The sequence below is a fragment of the Thamnophis sirtalis genome, unplaced genomic scaffold (genome assembly GCF_051295495.1).
Source record: "Thamnophis sirtalis isolate CommonGarterSnake01/CBP01778 unplaced genomic scaffold, rThaSir2_p1.2 scaffold_3, whole genome shotgun sequence".
NCBI classification, from domain to species: Eukaryota; Metazoa; Chordata; class Lepidosauria; order Squamata; family Natricidae; genus Thamnophis; species Thamnophis sirtalis.
The window spans coordinates 166,213,583-166,234,862 of record NW_028261383.1 but is presented as its reverse complement, the minus strand read 5'-3'; the positions used below and the strand labels follow the sequence as shown (position 1 = coordinate 166,234,862).

Genomic DNA, 21,280 nt, shown 5'->3' with positions numbered 1-21,280 from the left:
GCACTCAGTACCCTAAACCTAACCCTAACCCTAACCCTAAACCTAACCCTAACCCTAACCCTAAACCTAACCCTAAACCAAACCCTAAACCAAACCCCTAAACCTAATCCTAACCCTTACCTTAATTGAAATTGGCTTTCTGCCGCGGCGCCGTTTTAAAGCGCCCTTCTGTTGCCGCGCTATTGTCGTGGCGGTGATGACGCGCGATGATGATGTCGTGGCTTTAGCGACACGCTTATGTCTCCGCGGATAAGGGCTTCGTGGTTTTGTCGTGCCACGCCTGGAATCAATCAACCTGGAACATAGCCATCTGAACAATAGTTGGGAAATTTCTTCAGGAAATGACATTGATCCAGAACGATTTGTTAGTAATACCACTAATGCTGGCCATGGAGTACTTCTACAGTTCTTTGGTTCATACTTGTGTGGCAAAATATTTTCGTATTCTAATCTAGAGAGAGAAAATAGTCTGTTTTTGGAGGATAGAAAAGATATTTTCAGTTCTGTTTGCTGCTTTTGAAATGTTATGATGTCAATAAATCTGTATACCCGTTTTTCTGTCTCCCGCCCCCAAGGAATGACCTTCCAAGACCGCAGAATTTGCTCTGATTTAAGGATCATCTGTCTCCCCTCATACATCCCAGGGCCAAGATGATGACCTTCTTCCTACAGACATTTCTTCTAGCTTGCTTCGTAGCTACTATACAGACCAAGATCTATGGTCGCTGTGAGTTGGCTCATGTGCTGAAGAAGAATGGGATGGATGGATATGAAGGTTACAGCCTAGCCAGTTGTGAGTGAAGTTCCTCACTGGGTAACATATTGCTCAAGTACTGAAAGTTGGACTAACGACCTACACTAAATATTCCTAATGTAGCTTTTATTAAGCAGCATTTCCTGGTTTTTTTTTCTCGATAAGCAGGTACTGCTTTATTTGCTCTGGAACTTGCTCCAGCTTGTTTCTTATTAGATCTCTTCCCACAAGGTCACATGATTAGTGCCTCTGTTTTCCTGGATCTGAACAGCAGTACTTGAAGCTAACGGGCACCCATTTCTGTTTTTTCTATTTTTTTTTACTTTTAAAAGTTTTTATTTTCCATTTTTTCATTTTCATACACTCACATATATACTGTGCATAGCCAGCGCCATACAACATTAAACAATAATCGCAGCAATTCCTCTTGTCAACAATACCCCCAAAAATACAAACCCAACATACCTCTTCCATTCTCCATACACCTTTCTTCCACCCCCCTCCAACTTTCTATCTTCCCTCCATCATCCCCCTCTACCCTACTTCCCCTCCCCCTCTACCACTCCTCTCTCCCGATCCACTCCCTCCCTTCCTTCTCACCCTCCCTCCCATCCTCTCTCCCGTCCCTCTCAACCCGTCTTTCTTCTATCCCTCTCCTCCTCCCCTTGGTGTATTTCCACTATATGTCAGTGTACTTAACTTATCCTATTTTTACAGAGAAATTATAGAAAAACAGTATACATGTGAAGTCACATTACATTGAAATCTAACCTAGTATATGTCCCTCCCTCCCCCACCCTCCCCCCCAACCCCCCACCTCCCTCCCTCCCTCCCTCCCTCCCTCACGATAGCTGCTCCCCCCTGCTAGAACCTCCAAACAAGCCCATTTCTGGTTATGCTCATCAAATCTCCAAGAAGTTGCAAATTGGTGTAGCCAGATCTGACTGCTGGCTACTATAGAATAGAATAATGGAATGGAATGGAATGGAATGGAATGGAATGGAATAGAATAGAATAGAATAGAATAGAATAGAATAGAATAGAATAGAATAGAATAGAAAGGGATCTTGGAGGTCTTCTAGTTCAAACCCCCCCCCCCCCTGCTCAGGCAGGAAACCCTATACCATTTCAGATTATTATTTTTTGTCCACCGTCTTCTTAAAAACCTCCAGTGTTGGAGCATTCACAACTTCTGGAGGCAAGTTGTTCCACTGATTAATTGTTCTAACTGTCAGGAAATTGTTCTAACTGTCAGGAAAACCTTACAAGTTCACCAGTGCAAAAGGCTCTGAACTGAATAGGTATTGTTTACAAATTCCATTGCGTAGGCATCCAGCTCATTCAGTAAAATTAATCCCAGAATTATTTTTTCAGTGAAAGGCTAATAAAAGAAAGCTCATATTTACACCAGACAGTTAAAATATAGAATTTGCCATGGTCTAATCATCAATTTATATTGTTTTTAAAGGGTTTCAGCAAGTTCAGCAAAATAAATTAGCGGTGGCTGCTAATGTTAATGTAATGTTAAAAAGTTCAGCTCCATTTTACTTCCAGAACAGGGGTGGGTTCCTGCCAGTTCTAACCTCTTCGAAGAGGTTCCACAAATCTACCGTGCTGTTTAGAACCGGTTCCTGCTCCCTCCCCCGCCCGTCCTCACCACGCTTGCCCTGCCCGCCGCTCACTGATTGGCTGGCTCACCAATCGCCCCGCCCGCCTCTAAGAGTCCTATCTAAACCTTAAAGTCTTAAGGCTGTCAAGTTTGAACACCCCTGAGGTTTTTTTTTCCTAAAGGGTTAGGGGTGCAAGTATCCTTAGACTTTTTAGCAATGTTCTGGAAAGTGAATACTCTGGCTATTTGAACAGGATGCTAATGATTAAATGGCAAAGTGGGGCCCCTCCAACTAATTTGAGCACTTTCCTTGCCTACAGCTGCACTCACATTTGAAGAAATCAAAGGGAATTGGATTGGAACTCTAGATAAGATGTAACAAGTTTGAAAGGAAAGGGAATTGTTTCTAAGTAAATGATAAGCACTGCAAAATTGGGCAGTCTTTCTATCAGTCCTTAACGATTCTGCTTTTCAAACCCCAAAGCATTTCCCCTTTTGTAAACCAGTTCGATGCCCATTTGCCGTTTCCATAGATCATTAGTAAGATATTAATTCCAATTACCTATTCATAGAGAGATTGTTGTTGCTTGCCAGATAACCTTTTGATATTACTCCTCACTGCTCTTTTAAATATCTATCTCTATCTCTATCTCTATCTCTATCTCTATCTCTATCTCTATCTCTATCTCTATCTCTATCTCTCTCTCTATCTCTATCTCTCTCTCTCTCTCTCTCTCTCTCTCTCTCTCTCTCTATCTCTATCTCTATCTCTATCTCTCTATCTCTCTATCATCTCTCTATCATCTCTCTCTCTCTCTCTCTCTCTCTCTCTCTCTCTCTCTCTACCTAGCTACCTAGCTACCTAGCTACCTACCTACCTACCTACCTACCTACCTACATCTCTATCTCTATCTCTATCTCTATCTCTATCTCTATCTCTATCTCTATCTCTATCTCTATCTCTATCTCTATCTCTATCTCTATCTCTATCTCTATCTCTATCTCTATCTCTATCTCTATCATCTCTCTCTATCTCTATCTCTATCTCTATCTCTATCTCTATATCTATATCTCTATCTCTCTATCATCTCTCTCTCTCTCTCTCTCTCTCTCTCCCTCCCTCCCTCCCTCCCTACCTACCTACCTACCTATCTCTATCTCTATCTCTATCTCTATCTCTATCTCTATCTCTATCTCTATCTCTATCTCTATCTCTATCTCTATCTCTATCTCTATCTCTATCTCTATCTCTATCTCTATCTCTATCTCTATCTATCTATCTATCTATCTATCTATCTATCTATCTATCTATCTATCTATCTATCATATATATATCACACATCTGCACATGTACATACAGTCTTTCAAAGAAGGGAAAATGTCTAGTAGGAAGATTAGAAACAAATTTAAAGTCAACATTTAAAGGAGGATTTTCTTAAAATTTCCACAAGGGCATCTTGGCATGACCATGCAAGATAAGGATAATGGAGATTAAAGTCCCACGAATATAAAGGACCACAAGTCACAGAAGTCAGAGTAGAATATTGGAATGAGAATAGTTAAACAGTCACCAGACATATGTCTCATATCTAGGCCTCTAGGCTGGATCTTGCCTCTTGGGTATATTTTGGAATATTGAGAAAGTCAGAAAGAGTGGAAGGCTGTGAAATGAACTCCCGAGGAACCTCTCTGATTTCTCTCCTTTGTAGGGATCTGCATGGCATTTTATGAAACCGGCTTTGACACCAAGGCCATTGATCGGCACAAAGGTGGCACCAAAGACTATGGCATCTTCCATATCAACAGTGGTTCATGGTGTAAAGAAAACAATGCCTTATCAACGGCCATTTGTGACATAGCTTGCTCAGGTCAGTTTCCATCCCTCCCCACCAGTAATGGTATCCTTATTTCTTCACTATCGGTTTGGTAGCAGGAGCCCACCTGCCCACATGCACAGGAAGCCCTTGATGATGTCTGGATGGGTGGGCGGAGCCTCACCCATACCGGTGTGAACCCGTAGCATACCACCTCTACTCCCTAGGACTTGGATTTGTGCCCTAGGACTAGAAAACATAAAATATGGTAACCAAAAAAAATATATGAATATGGGGTGGACTTTTTAGCAATGTTCTGGAAAGTGAATACTCTTGCTATTTGAACAGGATGCTAATGATTAAATGGCAACTTTTCAAATTTTCACATCAAAATAAGAATAGTAAACATCTTAATATATTGAGTTTGAGTTTCATTTTATTTATATGCCGCCCTATTCCCTGCGGGACTCAGGGCGGCGCACAAACCCAAGGAGGAAAAGGGAAACACAAGAACTACAAATACAAGGCATTTAAAAACAACCAACAGCCACATGATTCGAGAGGGGAAGGGAACTCATCGACCCCAGGCCTGCCGACACAGCCAGGTTTTAACGGCTTTTCGGAAGGCCTGGAGAGAGGTGAGGGTCCGAATCTCTGCGGGGAGTTCGTTCCAAAGGGCCGGAGCTGCCACAGAGAAGGCCCTCCCCCGGGTAGTAGCCAGATGGCATTGGCTGGTAGACGGAACCTGGAGGAGGCCTGCCCTGTGTGATCTAATGAGTAACTTGACATAACTCAAGTTACTAAGCCATTATTAAGAGCCGTGGGGGCGCAGTGGATAGAATGCAGTATGACAGGCTACTTCTGCTGCCTGCCAGCTGCCTGCAATTTGGCAGTTCAAATCTCACTAGGCTGAAGGTTGACTCAGCCTTCCATCCTTCTGAGGTGGGTAAAATGAGGACCCAGATTGTTGGGGACAACAGGCTGACAAAACACTTAGAGAGGGCTGTAAAGCACTATGAAGCAGTATATATGTAGTGTTGTTGCTAATATGTATATTATGAATGCATTTTTATATTGTAATGTTGGAAACCATTAGAGCAGTGTTTGTCAACCTTGGCAACTTGAAGATGTCCGGACTTCAACTCCCAGAATTCCCCAGCCAGTGAATGCTGGCTGGGGAATTCTGGGAGTTAAAGTCCGGACATCTTCAAGTTGCCAAGGTTGACAAACACTGCATTAGAGCCAATGATAACAAGCCTGTGCAAAATTGAAGTTTAGATTTAGATTTGGATTCAGAATGACAATAAGGAGACCTGAACCCTTGGCAAAAAGAATTCTACCAAGTTTGGTTGTTTACTTCCCCTCTCCCCACGATCCTGGTTCATGACAAATCTCTCCCCCCTCCCCCCAATATAGCAAGCGGGCAAACTATTGTTTGCAAGTTGCTTTTCTTAATTTTTCTGTACATCACGCTATGTAATGGTAATTCCTCTGACACTCCTCCACCCATCAAAACAATTGTACCACTCAAGAAGTATTGAAACATCGCCACCTGCTGGTGTGTGTGTGTGTGTCTCAAATATTTAATTGAGAAAAAAGTAACTAAATGCTTTCTGGGGTTTGTTTGTTTTTAGATCATCATTCTCTTCAGCCTATTTTAGCATGTTTAATGGGAAAGGACTATGGGAACTCTCTAGTCTGTATCAGTTGGCCTTCACCTGCTTTGTATTTGGTAGCCCTGTCAGGCATAGGAATCACTTCAGAGATGTTGTTGTAATGTGTTTAGGAAAGATAACCATAAATAATCTCTAGGTTCCTCCTTTGCCCTGTGCAAACTGAGTTACAGATTCAGAGTAATTGGGTTGACTAACTGCGGTCTATAACTTCAGACTGCAGGTGACTTCTCCACATTTCAAACAAATGTTCCTTTAAACATAGTACATACAATTGTTAAAATGTCATGGCTGGATTTAAACAGCCCAGTTTTGATGCTGCAAAAGTAGTTAAGTTTGGAACTAGTGCAGTGGCTTTCTAAATATGGAGAATTACCATATTTTTTGGAGTATAAGACGCACCAGAGTATAAGACGCACCAAGATTTTGAAGAGGCAAATTTAAAAAAAATGCTTTTGCACTCTGCAGACCTCCCTGTTCGTGAAAACGTGCCCTCCCCCAATGAGCAAAAAAGAGGCTGAAAATCTGGGTGCGTCTTATACACTGAATACAGCATTTTTTGCCTCCTGAAACCCCGCCCCCTTCACCAAAATGGCCATGCATAGCATTTAGGAGGCTTGTAGAGTGCTCCTTAGGGCTGGGGGGGGGCAAAATTGAGCTAAAAACAGCCCATTTTCCGCTCATTTCTGTCCTTACCAGCCCCCAGGAGCACTCTGCAAGGCTCCTAAAGGCTATGCACGGCCATTTTGGTGAAGGGGGCGGGGCTTCAGGGGGCAAAAAATGCTGTATTCAGTGTATAAGACGCACCCAGATTTTCAGCCTCTTTTTTGAGGGAAAAAGGTGTATGCCCTTTTCCTTTGGGAGATCACTTACAGAGGCATTCTGACTTCTGAAGGTTTATAGCTCAAATTTAATGCATGATGATCTATGCATGTATACAGATTGCCTTAATGGGCATGAAAACCTGAACTTAACATTTCCAGTTTCACAGACCTGCTCAGGAATTGTAGAAACACGTACAGATAGCTAGGTTCATACCTATGGAGAAAAGCATAAATTAAAATTTGGGGACTAAGAGGAAGCAGTCCTGTTTAATTGGTCTTATAATTATATCCAGGGGTGGGTTCCTACCAGTGTTGGTACTGGTTCGCTTCATGCACGCTTTGTGTGGGCCAGTGCTCAGTTCACTATAAATTGTTCTGTGCATGTGTGAAGACGGTGAAAAACTACTAAGAAACGTGCCAGCAACAGTAGCAGTGATTGGGGAATCAGTTCGGGGGCGGGGCGAGTCTGGTTCGCTGCCGGTTCTGCGACCCAGGCCAAATTACCACTCCCGGTTTGCCTGAATCAGTGCGAACTGATAGAAACTTGTTCTGATCCCCCTCCATCCGGTGAGTCACTCTGACACAAGATTACTGCTAGACAATTTATTCACAGTAAATTAACACACCGACAAGACTTTGGCAGCAACCCAGACTTCCACAGATAAGAAATACACACAAGAGCTTCTCCAGCTTTAGTATAACGGTTGTGTCCTGCAAAAAGCCTCCTCCCAAAGTCTCTGCTTATATACTCTCTTGGGAGGAGCCTAATCACAACCACCTGGCCCCAATTATCTTCTATATCTCCCTAGTTGCTGTTGGCGCTTATCTGCCCGTCTTTGCCTGGCATCCGGGACCACCTCCCTTAGCTCCTCCCCACTGCTCCAGGGTCTGACGTTAGGGACAAACTCCCTTTGGCTTTCACCGCTGCTCCATGCCTCAGGCGCCTCCTGGTAGCCAACCAGCCTCTCTGGTTCCTGCTCGGAGTCTGAACCCTGTCCAGGGTCCTCCACATCTTCCAGAGCCGACTCATAGGGTCCCTCGCTACCGGAATCTGTTTGTAGCTCCAACGGCTCCTGCTGGGCCACAATAGAAACCCATCCCTGATTATGTCTCATATAAATTTGTTTCATTTCAATAGATGGCTTCCTCTTCCAACTGGGAGGTTCTAGCCCTCATAAGTTTGAGCATCTCAAGGAGTATAAGGAATTCATTTTTAATGCTAGTCTTTTAGTTCATCTGCTGGCAAAAACAGTTATTGGTCATTGGTGATAAGGGGACTCCAACTGATAAGCCAGCTCTTGGGCTCCCAATCTAAGATACAAAGTTTTAGATGTCTGCTGCATTTAACCACTGCGCCACCTCGGCGCATGAACTGCTGTAAGTTGAGAACTACCTGTAGTCTTTTCTCTGCCTCAAAGAGATTCTTCCAGCTTTGCGTCTGCTGCCTTGGTTGACCCATTTCTATCCTCTTCCTCTGTTGCTTGTCCTCTCTCTCGCTCCTCCTTAAGATTTGCTGAATCCTGATCTTGAAGATGACATCACCTGTGCCAAAAAGATTGTGACCCGCTCTACTGGCATGGCTGCCTGGTAGGAGAACAAATGGCTGCTTCTGTCTAATGATAAGTAGACCCCTCTCTATGCTTCTAGTAGACTGGGACAATCTCACTTAGCTCACAGATGGGCAATCTGGTGCTGCCTGAATGCTTAATTAGATCAGGCTTTTCTTTTTTAAAAAAAGCTAGGTTAATGGATGGGGTTCTCTAATAAATTCTGTTCTAGGTTGTGGGTTGCAACCCTAACACTGAACAACATCTGGCTGTCTATCTCAACCTCATTATCTACATGTGATTTACCCCAATATGTCTTTAAGAGAGCCGAGGTGGCGCAGTGGTTAAATGCAGCACTGCAGGCTACTTCAGCTGACTGCAGTTCTGCAGTTTGGCTGTTCAAATATCACCGGCTCAGGTTTGACTCAGCCTTCCATCCTTCCGAGGTGGGTAAAATGAGGACCCAGATTGTTGGGGGCAATATGCTGACTCTGTAAACCGCTTAGAGAGGGCTGAAAGCCCTATGAAGCGGTATATAAGTCTAACTGCTATTGCTAGCTGCCCGGAGTCCTCCGGGATTGGGCGGCCTATAAATTTAATAAATTAAATTAAATTAAATTAAATTTTGGAACTGTGTTTTCACATGGAATTGCTAGTTTCTGCCCTGACCTTCCCTTGTCCTTTATGGCTAACATTAAACTGGTACAGGGGTATGTGGGTACTCACCTGGTTTGGAACTCATCAAATTTGGTACTCGATGCATTTTGATGTGAAAACGTTGTCCCGGTACTCATTATTTGTTTGGTACTCAGCGCACAAACTAGAACTTGTTGGTGTCGGCTGACTTGTGACTCTCTACATCCGTGATGGTGAACCTATGGCACACGTGCCATAGGTGGCACACAGAGCCATTTTTTAGGGCACGTGAGGTATTGCCTTGTCAGCTCCAGCGCGCATGCACGAACTGGCCAGCTGATTTCGGCTTTCATTTTCAGCCATTTTTCGCCCTCTGGAGGCTTCCCTGAAGCCTCTGGAAGGAGAAAAACGGCCCTACGTTAATTCCCGAACTTCCGGGTTCCCCGTAGAGCCATTTTTCTGCCTCAGGAGGGCAAAAAACGGCGTATGGGCAAACCAGAAGTCGGAAAATGGGCTGTTTCCAGCCTCCGGAGGTCCTGCGGTGGGGCGGGCCCATTTTCACCCTCCCCAGGCTCCTAAAAAGTCTCTGGAGCCTGGGGAGGGCAGAAAATGGGTCCACCATGCCATTGCACGCCACAAGTGAAGGGGAGGGCGGGAGGGTCGTGTGTGCATGCGCGGGGGGTTGGCGCACATGCATGGCGGGGAGGGCACACTTACGCACCCCCCTGCTCCTCCCGCTTTTGGCACGCGATGGCAAAAAGGTTAGCTGCTCTACATTATTCCCTAAGGGGGAAAACTGTTTGGTAGTCATCCTTTTTGGTACTCATTGTGCCTCCTGGAACCGATTAACGATGAATACTGAGGTAAACTGTAATTTTTTTTTTCACTTGCATTTTGTATCTGAAGCTGTTGTTGCCAAAATGACAAAAAAAACCTCCCGTATAATAGAGAAATGTAATAGAGGCAGTTGGGGTGCCTGTCCATTGTGAGTTGTTTTAAAGGAAGGGAAAATCTGCAGGTACAGATGGCCTAACAATTCCCTCTCCCAACTCTTTTAAACAACTTGAGCTTTTTATGAAATACAGGTGAACTTTGTAATTTGTGTGGGTTCTTAATCTCAACCCTAACTTTTAACAGTTGCAGATAATAAAATTATGGCTAAGGAAACCTTGAAAAAAATGTACTTTATGCATATGCAAATGCAAGTTTGCAATTTTTCATATTCATAACATTAAAAACCCCAAATGTCCTCTTCAAAGAGAACCACGTGAGGCAAACTATAAATACATGAAATTCCTTACTCCGAATTGCAAAATCTATTTTCTCATTGCTGATAGGTGAAACTGTAACTAACAGAATGAGAAAAATGAGGGCTATATATACTAAAGAGGTAGAACTCCTGCCTCTTTTGTGTCTATTTCCTCATGTGTTCAAATAATTTATATTTTACTGTTAGGTAAGTAATTCTGCTGCAATCTATCTGGATTTTCAGCAAGAAGAACAGCGGATTTCCCATATCTGGGTCTGCATGCAAAATCTACTTCAGAGGGATTCTAAAGAAACAAATATTAGAGTTATTTTTTGTGTCTTTCACAGCAAAATAGATTTAAAAACCCAGTTTTTAGTTGCTGGGAGAAGCAATTATAGTCAGACTGATATGAGGGCCTAAGTAAGAAGGGAAAAAAAGTTAAGAAAGCACAGTTATAATATCCAAATAGCATGCTGTGTTTAATCTACACTACTTTATGACTTAACATGCTGGCCTAATTTCCACAACTCACTAAAATTGTGGTGGATCACTGCAATATGCTGCACCACAACAGCAACTGCATTTTAGTTTAGTCTACAGAATTGTATATGAACCCAGCCAGCAAATTCCAAAGATGCAAACAAGTAATGTTATAGACTCTAGTAATTGAACTGTGATTGTTTTATTTTAAAATAAAATGAAAAAAAATAATATCTGGTCTTTTAGGGACCTTCCCTGAAAAATTAGAACGTGCATGTGCGATGTTCCCGTGGTTCGTCCATGAGGCCAATGTGGAGAAAAGACAGGACACGATCTTTCTCGGGATGGAGCGACCCAGATTGGGGGTCTGAGAGCCCCTTTTATTGAGATAGGACAAAGGCAGGAGGAGCAATCACATGTGATTAAAGACAGCCTGTAAAAGTACAATTTCTACTCTACTGCTCAGGGAAGTTCTGTCTATATATGGTCAAATCCTGGGCGTCATTGGTAGGGCACATCTCAGGATGTTTTGTTATGAACTATCAGGATGTTATGTTCTGCACTATCAGGATATTAGGATGTTATGGAGTTTGTTTCCTGTGGTTCAGCGTGGCTGCGCATGCCCCGTTATCCACTGGGCCATGGGTGACCGCTACGCCTACACAAGGAATTATATTACAACATCTATGTCTTACTATCAACTACTGTACACTAGTCAACGTATCCATACGCATGATTATGTTATGCACAAGACTTTCAGAGAAGTGAAATGAAATAAGGATGCAGAAACCTATCAGAATAAAATACGAGACTAAATGTTTTAAAACCCAGCCCACCCAATAAAATTGCAACTGAAGCCACTAACAGGATTCAAAAGCCCACCTAATAAAATAAAAAAATCATCATCCTGCAGAAGGCCAGTAGTAAAAATAAAAAGGAGGGGGAAGGAGGGGGATGAACTACAAGTGGGAGAAAAGCATTGGCATTTTTTAATGTTGATATTGTGCTTTGTGTGAAAATAGTACATGTGCATATGCAGTTTATTACCTGATTCATTTTCTCTTAATACAGGCACCAGTGGAAAAAGCACTGTGAAAACCAAGATATGAGCAAGTGGGTAAAAGGGTGTAAGGTTTGAAAACGAAGCTCGTTCCAGTCTGTTTCATCTCTCAATGTATCCAAGAACATTTTTTTTATTAAAAAAAACCCCTTATCTTCTTTATTCTTCATTGGTTCATTCCGTTTTCACTTACTGATAGAAAATACATTATTTTCTTTTGTCCTTTTGCTAACTGCACCAAAGTTTGGGGCAGCAGAGATTCTACAGTGAAACTCCTTGTGTCTGGGACGCACTGCGACGGAGAGATGTCTAATGAAGTGCTCTCTACAACATCATTGATATTTAGGATGTTAAGGATGAAGGTCACACCTTGTAAATGCAGGAGATGTAGGAAGATGCAGAAGAAAGCCACAGTCTGATTTACTCATGGCACTATAAATGGAGGCCACAGTTGTTACTACAGTTGCTTCGTTATAGTGTAATTTCCTGTTCCAGTGTTTTGACACTAAAATATGCAAGGCCGGTGCGAAGAATGCCAGATACACACACACACACCAGTGGTGGGTTTCAAAAATTGTTCGAACCTACTCTGTGGGTGTGGCCTCTTTTGTGGGAGTGGCTTGCCGCCCATGTGACCAGATGGGAGTGGCTTGCCGCCCATGTGACCGGATATGACGATGCCGACGACACTTGTCAGAACCATCTTAAATTACCTTACACACAGCACTGGCATGCATAAGAATATGATGTAAACTTGTTTTTTAAAAGGCATCTTTGGTTTGCGTTAGAACAACTTCAACACACGCAATGTTCTGATTGCACCACAAACGCAGGAGTCATCCTTACCTTTCACAGAGGCCCTGAGTTTTATAAATATGAGCATGATAGTGTAGAATAATCATATCCAAGGACCAGTGGTGGGTTTCAAAAAAATTTGGAACCTCTTCTGTAGGTGTGGCCTGCTTTCCGGGTCCACTGGTGGAACCTCTTCTAACCGGTTCGGTAGATTTGATGAACCGGTTCTACCGAATAGGTGCGAACTGGAAGGAACCAACCTACCTACCTACCTACCTACCTACCTACCTACCTACCTCACACACACACACACACACACACACACACACACACACACACACACACACACGATACGTAGCAGATTCTGACCAGTTCTGGAGACCCAGTAGCGGAAATTGTGAGTAGTCTGGAGAACTGGTAAATACCACCTCTAACTGGCCCCGCCCCCATCTGTTCTCTGCCTCCCGAGTCCCAGCTGATTGGGAGGGAATGGGGATTTTGCAGTATCCTTCCCCTGCCACGCCCACCAAGCCACGCCCACCAAGAGACACCCCACAGAACTGGTAGTAAAAAAATTTGAATCCCACCACTGATATACACATATATTACTCTTAAGGAAGAGCAACACGGCAGGCAAAAATTGTGAGTGGGTCATTGTGAGTGGGTTGAGAGCAAAATTTGGAAAGGGGGTGACAAGGGGAAAACATGGCTGATCAAAAAAACATGGAAAGATTTTCAGAGGAGTGAGTCTCCTGTTCTCATCACACTTAACCAAATGAGAGACAACGCTGCTGAAAATGCAGAGAACACAACACGGACGTCTTCGTACAACAGGCTTATTAAGGTATTCCTTCATTTCCATAAAGGGGGTGAGGAGGGGCAACGGAAAAAAAAATATGGGCATTTTTTTTCTACAGGGAACGAGCTCCCTGTAGAGATCCGTACCCTCTCCACCGTCCAAGCCTTCCGCACAGCCTTGAAGAACTGGCTCGCCCGCCAGGCCTGGGGATAAGGATAGTGACCCCTCCCGAATGATGAATGTATGTTGCTTACCATTTTAGTATTTGTCTCTATTTTGTTGTCTGTATTCCCCCCCTTCCTAGTTTATGTGAGCCGCCCTGAGTCCCCTCAGGGAAAAGGGCGGCCTACAAATTCCAATAAACATAAACAAACATAAACATAAACATTTTGAAATTTTTACTCAAATCATGAGACTTAACAACTTGCATTCAACATAAGGATGCACGTACGTAACTTTTAAGGTGGGATGTTCAGTTAGTAGTAATCTTGGCTAGTGGGGATAGAGCTTAGCAAGTAATGCAAGTTCAGCTCAATGGATTAATTTATGATGAAACAGCTTGTGCCAACTCATCACATGTTTAAATGCGATCCCCGTGTAAGCACAATGGCTTCATCAGAGATCAGTCTTTCCATATGGAAGCTCTCACCATTATTGTATAAATATGCAGGGCGCATGGCACAATGCTATGCATGTCTAATAGTGATACAACATATAATGTTGCTAGGTTCTGCACAACAGCACTTAAAATCTGTCAGATAATGAATGACCTGTGCCTCAAGCAGCTAAGAGGGCCTTATCTTGTGATAGACAGTTAGCCATACACCAGAGGTGGGTTCCTACCAGTTCGCACCTATTCGGTAGAACCGGTTCGTCAAATCTACCGAACCGGTTAGAAGAGGTTCCACCAGTGGACCCGGAAAGCAGGCCACACCTACAGAAGAGGTTCCAAAAAAATTTGAAACCCACCACTGGTCCTTGGATATGATTATTCTACACTATCATGCTCATATTTATAAAACTCAGTGCCTCTGTGAAAGGTAAGGATGACGACTGCGTTTGTGGTGCAATCAGAACATTGCGTGTGTTGAAGTTGTTTTAACACAAACCAAAGATGCCTTTTAAAAAACAAGTTTACATCATATTCTTATGCATGCCAGTGCTGTGTGTGAGGTAATTTAAGGTGGTTCTGACAAGTGTCGTCGGCATCTTCATATCCGGTCACATGGGCGGCAAGCCACTCTCATCCGGTCACATGGGTGGCAAGCCGCTCCCACAAAGGAGGCCACACCCACAGAGTAGGTTCGAACAATTTTTGAAACCCACCGCTGCCGTATAAGCACAATGGCTTCATCAGAGATCAGTCTTTCCATATGGAAGCTCGATGAATTCAAGGTATCCCTGAACTCAAGGGGAAGCAACTACTGACCAAGCCCCATTCAAATCACCAGAGACTTCCTTCCACGCATATCCTCAATAAATAAATAACCAGGAAGCAATAAGGAGTGAATATATATTTTACTGAGGGGTGAAGCCAAAGGATGCATCAGGGCACACTTTGCAGAGAGCTAAAGGGGAAACAGAAGTGGCAGCAAGGGAAGAAGGGAGGCGTTGAGGTGAAGCCATTCACTTGTTCAAGCACCCTTCCAGGCTGCGTTCAATCTTGGCCCCAGAAGATTCATGATTCACAGAGCACCGAATAGGGGCGACAGAGTTAAAGAAATTGCGCGATACGTTCAGGATGCTGGAGGTAGTGTAAGTGCCATCCGCATTCAAGGTCACTTGTCCAGAGATCACTCCCTCAGTTATATCCTTCCCAGCTGCACTCCACTTGATCTCTAGTAAGCCTGGGTAGAAGTCTTCAACTACGCATAAGGCATGGACATCGGAAGATCCTGGTTTCTGGGAAACGTCAGACAACAGGATGACCGAAGATGGCCCTTTTGCTGATTGTCCTGGGGGGAAACAAGAATAATTGAGTCTTGTCATTCTCCCAAACTGCCATACAATTGTTCTTTCTACCATTTAGAGCAGTGTCTCTCAACCTTGGCGACTTTAAGTCCTGTGGACTTCAACTCCCAGAATTCCACAGCCAGCTATGCTGGCTGTGGAATTCTGGGAGTTGAAGTCCACAGGACTTAAAGACGCCAAGGTTGAGAAACACTGATTTAGAGTCAACACTTGCTTTTGGAGATCTGATACAGATACAGGTTTTACAGATACAGATTAACAGAGTTGGAAGGGATCTTGTAGATCACCTGCTCTAAACGTCTGCTGGATTGATTAGTTGCCACAGCACTCATTCAACACTGAGATATGTAAAGGTGTGACTTGTGTGGTGTGAAGTATGGCATTTAGAGACTGACCTTTAGATGCTGCCCGATGAATCTGAGCCTTTTCATTTACTCTACGGATGATTTTTGCTATTTATTCGCCATCTTTTCACAACTTACTTCTGAATCAAGGAGAGGTTAATATATTGTGAGAATTTTTTAAAAAAAGGATGTTTAACTCCAAAAAGATCCAGTCAGTTGTAAGGTGGGAACCTCAAAACGTATCAATTCAACTCTTTCCCATCCTGGTCCTCCATTAAAAAGAAAATCTAAAAAGTACGCTTTCTGTTACAGAACTCACTGCTAAAGCTTAGTGACACAGAATAGGCATTTCAGACACAAGCCAGTTGAAATGGTCAACCTAAGCCTACAGGTAGTCCTCAATTTACAACAGTTCATTTAGTGACCAAAGTTCCTAAGGCACTGAAAAAAAGTGACGTGACCATTTTTCACACTTAATGACTGTTGTAGCCTCCCCGTGGTCACGTGATCAAAATTCAGATGCTTGGCAACTGACTCATTTTTATGACGGTTGCAGTGTCCCGTTCTGTGACCTTCTCACAAAGTCAGTGGAGAAACCAGATTCACTTAACAACAGTTTGACTAATTTAACAACTGCAGTGATTCACTTAATAACTGTGGCAAAAAAGGTCCTAAAATGGGGCAAACTCACTTAACAAATATTTCACTTAGCAACAGAAATGTTGAGCTCAATGGTGGTCATAAGTCGAGGACTACCTGTATTGCTCTCTTCCTGGCTAATTGGAACCGGACTAGTGATACCATGTTACCTTGCCGGTATCCGTTTGATGCAAGGGCTTGTGGGATATCAGTTCCTGGAGAACTTGTATGGACATTTTGTTCTAATTCTACCAGATTTAGCTGCAAAAATCCACATGACTATTAGATAGTAGTAAAGACTTTGGCCATTCAGGTCTAATTGCTCTGCTCTGTCCTCCATGTTTCCCCACTGAATTAATACGACAGAACTGAGTGCTGTCAGAATCACTGGCAAGGAGATTTATTTATTTATTTGTTTGTTTGTTTGTTTGTTTATTTATTTATTGAATTTATAGGCTGCCCAATCCCGCAGGACTCTGGGTGGCTTACAAAGAGAAAGAAAAAAGAAAAAGGAAAAAATAAAAATAAAAAATAATTTAAAATTCGTAACACGCATTCGTTCTAGTCGGGGCTGGACCTTTCAATGAGGTCAACAGCCCCAGGCCTGCCAGAACAGCCAGGTTTTAACAGCTTTCCTGAAGGCCATGAGAGTGGGTATGGTCCGGATCTCTGGGGGTAGCTGATTCCAAAGGGTCGGAGCAGCCACAGAGAAGGCTCTGCTCCGGGGGCCCGCCAGCTGGCACTGACTGGCTGACGGCATCCGAAGGAGGCCCACCCTGTGGGATCTTATTGGCCGTTGGGAGGTATGTGGCAGTAGGCGGTCTCGCAGGTACGCTGGTCCTAAGCCAGGTAGGGCTTTAAAGATATGACTCTGCTAATAGCAGCCTGGAGGATATATGCATTGTGGGAACAGAACACTGTGCAAATATGGCCCAATCACCACTAAACTATAACAAGCAATATAACTTTGCTGCCATCTAGTGGCCACTTATAAATACAGCTTTTCATAGGCTGGCAGCTTTCAATTATTTGGTTCAGCTGCATGTAGAGTTCTCAGGAGGCTTAGTCAACGGCTGCTGTTCTCACAATAAGACCAAACCCCATTTATTACTCATTAAAGCAGTGACCCCCAACATTTTGGGCACCAGGGACCCGTTCTGCGGAGAGAGGTTTTTCCACAAACCAGAGTGGGTGTGATTTCATGTGCTGCTTGCATCCCTTGGATGGGGCTCCGGTTATTTGCGCAGGCCGATTTCTGGCATGCCACGGACTGGTGCCAGTGCATGGACCGGGAGTTGGGGACCCCTGCACTAAAGCCTCAGGGCAGCCCAGATTCTCATAACACTTGAAATGCTAGAGACTGTCCTCATCTTTGGCAGAAGCGAAATATTCAATTTTTTTAGCTTCAGGATTGAGACCGCTTCAGGGTGTACAGCTCAAGGGAGCATCTCATCACTGTTTTCTTGTTCAGACATTCTAGCAGCATTTATTCCCTCCCTTATAAAGACACAGAGAAAGAAAGTGCCTTTCCTTTATTCCCATCTGTTATGCAGTACTCCTGCTCACCTCCTGTGATGATGAGCCGTGTTCCACTCCCTGAGACCGCTGTCTGGAAATAATATCCCTCTGCTAGACAGATATAGGTGGCACTTTCATCTGTTTGCACCTTCTGGATCTGCAAGATGTAGGCATTGGTGTTGGCATCCCGGATGGGCACAAAACGTGCATCAAATGAAGAGGATCGGTGTATCTGCCCATCGTTGCCATGCTTCAAGATGAAGGCTGGGCTTTTGCTTGGCACTTGCTGGAACCAGAAGACATGGTAGTCCTGGATCTTGCCACTTTGCAGAGGGCACTGCAGGACAGCGGTAGAGCCCTCGGCATATAAGGCCTGAGGTGGCTGGATAGGCACAGGTTGCAAGGGTTCACCTGAAGAAGGAAGAAGAGGAGCAGAGATTTATCCCGTAACCAGAGCTGCAAGTTGGAAACACCTTGATTCATTTTTCTTTTGAAAGCATCTGCTCACGTCCTGCTTGCTCAGATCTGTATGGAGAACTTCCCTTTCCAGAGAAGGAAAATTGGTTGTGCCCATTAAACAAAACCTTTTTCATTTGGTTTTGCAACACTCTTAATTAAATTAGTTCAAGACATAGCAACTCTAATTTGCAGAATATCCCAAACTTGGTTTGTTTTAGCTTTGGCTATTTAGTTATCCAAATCTTGACCAATGGATTAGCTCAGAGTTCACTACACTCTGCAATACCACTGACACCCTCTCCTGCTCCCCGAAACAGGGAATTCATAGCCATATTGGGTTGTGGTGATGCAGTGGTTAGGATGCAGTATTGCAGGCTAACTCTGTATTCCCACTGCCAGCAGTTCAATCCTGATGGGGTTCAAGATTGACCCATCCTTCCATCCTTCCAAGGTCAGTAAAATGAGGACCTGGATTGTTGGGGACAATATGCTGACTCTATAAAACTACTTAGAGAGGAAAACAGTGTGAAGCGGTATATAATCTAAGTGCTATTGCTATTGCTAAGTGATATGTTAAGTATATTCTGTTTCTGCAGCTTTTCTATCATGGCCCAAAAGCTCTCAATTCCTCCCCCCCTCCGCCCCGAAGCCTATCTGTCTGCCAAAGTGAAGAAAGCTCATGTTTTTGAAAGGGACTTTCAAGATTCACAAGTGTGATTTCATAGATATTCTGTTTTAAATAGTATTACATAGCCTTTTAATTAGTAGTAATGTGAGGCTGTGCCTTTGGGGGAATAAAAAAAGAACAATCTTTTTTGCAAGCTATGTTAAGATAACCAAAAGAAAGAGAAAAACATGGCAATAATATTGTTAAAACAGCCTTGCATTGTAAACCTGCAGGGGAATGTTGTTTAAAACATCATGTAGCATCTTGATTTTCAACAATGACAGCCATCCTCTCAGCTGTTCACAGAAGCACGGGTCAGTTGGTTGACTTGCATACTAAACTTAAGCGTGCCTAGTTAGACAGAGGTTTTGGTGAGAATTCGTCCCAAGCATAGTTATGTATGGATATCCCAGAGATTATAACAAAAAATCATTCTGTGAGTGTATCATAAACGGTAACATCATATGTTTGTCAGCTTTTATCCAACCACATTAATACATTTAAACAGATCTTAGCTTCAATACCCCACAGCCCCACTTCATTATTTGTGTATTCAATGTACGGTCTGATAACATAACTAAAAAAATATACCTGCTAGAAATAATTTCCATACTGCTAGTTCAGTATTGATTAAAGAATAGCCAGAGCCTTGCTTGGTGGAAAAATTTAGCTAATCTTGGTTGAACAAAAATACTCTAATTATAGGAACTAGTTAGATAGGAGATGAGGGGAAAATTCAGAGCTATAAGCTAGACTCCAAGAAATCAAGCACAGAAGAAGTTTTAATGATGGAAAGATAGAAGCAGGGTGGTATAGTGTTTTCTGTTCTAGTTTAGTTTATTAAAAAGAAATCACAGTGAGAAGGAAAACAATGCATAGCGCATCTCAAAACTGGCATGGTACCATGGTACCAATGTGACAATAACTGTTTCCATCTACTTGTTATTGAGATTCCTGCTTATTCCATGCCCCGGAAAAAAAATAAAGATGCCTGCCTGCCCGATGTTCTATAAATGAAGGTAAAGGTTCCACTCACACATATGTGCTAATCATTCCTGACTCTAGGGGGCAGTACTCATCTCCGTTTCAAAGCTGAAGAGCCAGTGCTGTCCGAAGACGTCTCCGTGCTCATGTAGCCGGCATGACTAAACTCCGAAGGTGCACGGAACGCTGTTACCTTCCCACCAGAGGTGGTCCCTATTTTTTCTAGTTGCATTTTTACCGGCTTTTGAACTGCTAGGTTGACAGAAGCTGGGACAAGTAATGGGAGCTCACTCCGTTATGCAGTTCTAGGGATGCGAACCACCGAATGTCCAACCTTTCTGATCGACAAGCTCAACGTCTTAGCCACTGAGCCACTGGCATATCCATAAATAGAAAGACATACTTATTTTACCCTTCAGTTCCCCAGATGTGCATCACCATTTATATGCAGTCATTATCTCTGCCGTGTTCATTAATTGCATTGTATTCCCATGAAAGACTAGAGAGGTCTAGATTTTGCCAGCCCCTCATGCTTACTCTTCGTCCTAGCACAAGCCCTACATTTCTCCTTTCTCACTGCAAGTACTTGGTTCCCTTTAGTTGGCACATGTACTCACCCTGGATGGAGAAAGCCAGTGAGAGACACAGCAAGATCTTAGAGCTCATCTTTCTCTGCTCAGGGTGGGGCTCTGGAGCGAAGCCGATTTTCAGATCTTCACCGTAGAGAACATGTATCCCACAGGGTATTTTATGGGTCTCAAACTCATTTGCAAGCATTTGCTTACAAAACCAGCTTCTTTCCTTAGTTTTGGGTAATATAGCTTAGTGATGAGCTCAAGCAATGGAGCATAAAGCTGATTATAACTGTACTGGGGGATTTCCATGGGGGATTTCTTCAACATTTGAATGTGTGCATGTTCTGTTTCTTCCAAAACAGTGTGGTCCTACTGAATTGGGATAATCTGAAGGGATCCTAACAATTTGCTTTATTCTGTAAAAAAAAAAAAATCTTTCCAGGCAGAAAAGAACAAACATTCACAAATAAATCCTTTATCTAAAGCAGATTTCCAGAATACCAGAACAACAAAAAAAGGTTGCTGCCTAATTGTTAGATCCTTAATGATAAAAAAGTCTTAGAAATTTTGTTAGATTAGTATTCCACCTAGTTAATTATTCTCCATCCATTCTTCAATCTTCTGAGGATGACTTAGCTGGTCTCTACTGGAAATGTTGAACTAACCTTCCCACCTTTTAACATTCCTTTAAAGTGTTCTTTAGCATTTATCTTGTTATGCAGGAGTCTTTATAACTACAGAGAATAATTATTTTCCCAGTATGGTTTCGATCCTAAATATTGAATGTTCTGATCATTTTCTTAAAAGTGCCATCTGATTTAAAAGTACTACTCTTTAAGTTTGATTTCTAACACACATTAAGATCTGGGAGGTTCTATAACTC

The 21,280-nt window shown here is 43.0% G+C and overlaps 2 protein-coding genes across 2 annotated transcripts; one reads left to right on the top strand and one right to left on the bottom strand.

Moving 5' to 3' along the window:
• The first annotated feature begins 654 nt into the window (after positions 1-654).
• On the top strand, positions 655-11,724 carry LOC106548909 (lysozyme C, milk isozyme-like). The gene is made up of 4 exons (XM_087707921.1): positions 655-793; positions 4,073-4,231; positions 8,183-8,261; positions 11,658-11,724. The coding sequence occupies exons 1-4, from the start codon at positions 655-657 to the stop codon at positions 11,722-11,724; spliced, it is 444 nt and encodes a 147-aa protein (XP_087564047.1).
• Positions 11,725-14,752: 3,028 nt separating this feature from the next.
• LOC106548910 (immunoglobulin lambda-1 light chain) lies at positions 14,753-20,615 on the bottom strand. The gene is made up of 3 exons (XM_087707920.1): positions 20,440-20,615; positions 17,761-18,123; positions 14,753-15,195 (listed from the first exon to the last, which is right to left on the bottom strand). The coding sequence occupies exons 1-3, from the start codon at positions 20,597-20,599 to the stop codon at positions 14,867-14,869; spliced, it is 852 nt and encodes a 283-aa protein (XP_087564046.1). The 5' UTR covers positions 20,600-20,615; the 3' UTR covers positions 14,753-14,866.
• Between the last annotated feature and the right edge of the window lie 665 nt (positions 20,616-21,280).

Bases quoted from the DNA above. Each gene is read 5' to 3' on its own strand.
- LOC106548909 (XM_087707921.1), top strand. From the start codon at position 655: ATGACCTTCTTCCTACAGACATTTCTTCTAGCTTGCTTCGTAGCTACT. The intron at 794-4,072 runs GTGAGTGAAGTT...TCTCCTTTGTAG, and splicing joins AGGTTACAGCCTAGCCAGTT to GGATCTGCATGGCATTTTAT. The intron at 8,262-11,657 runs GTAGGAGAACAA...CTCTTAATACAG, and splicing joins TCTACTGGCATGGCTGCCTG to GCACCAGTGGAAAAAGCACT.
- LOC106548910 (XM_087707920.1), bottom strand. From the start codon at position 20,599: ATGCTTGCAAATGAGTTTGAGACCCATAAAATACCCTGTGGGATACAT. The intron at 18,124-20,439 runs GTGAGTACATGT...TTCCTTCTTCAG, and splicing joins ACTGGCTTTCTCCATCCAGG to GTGAACCCTTGCAACCTGTG. The intron at 15,196-17,760 runs GTGAGCAGGAGT...GTTTCCCCCCAG, and splicing joins ACGGCTCATCATCACAGGAG to GACAATCAGCAAAAGGGCCA.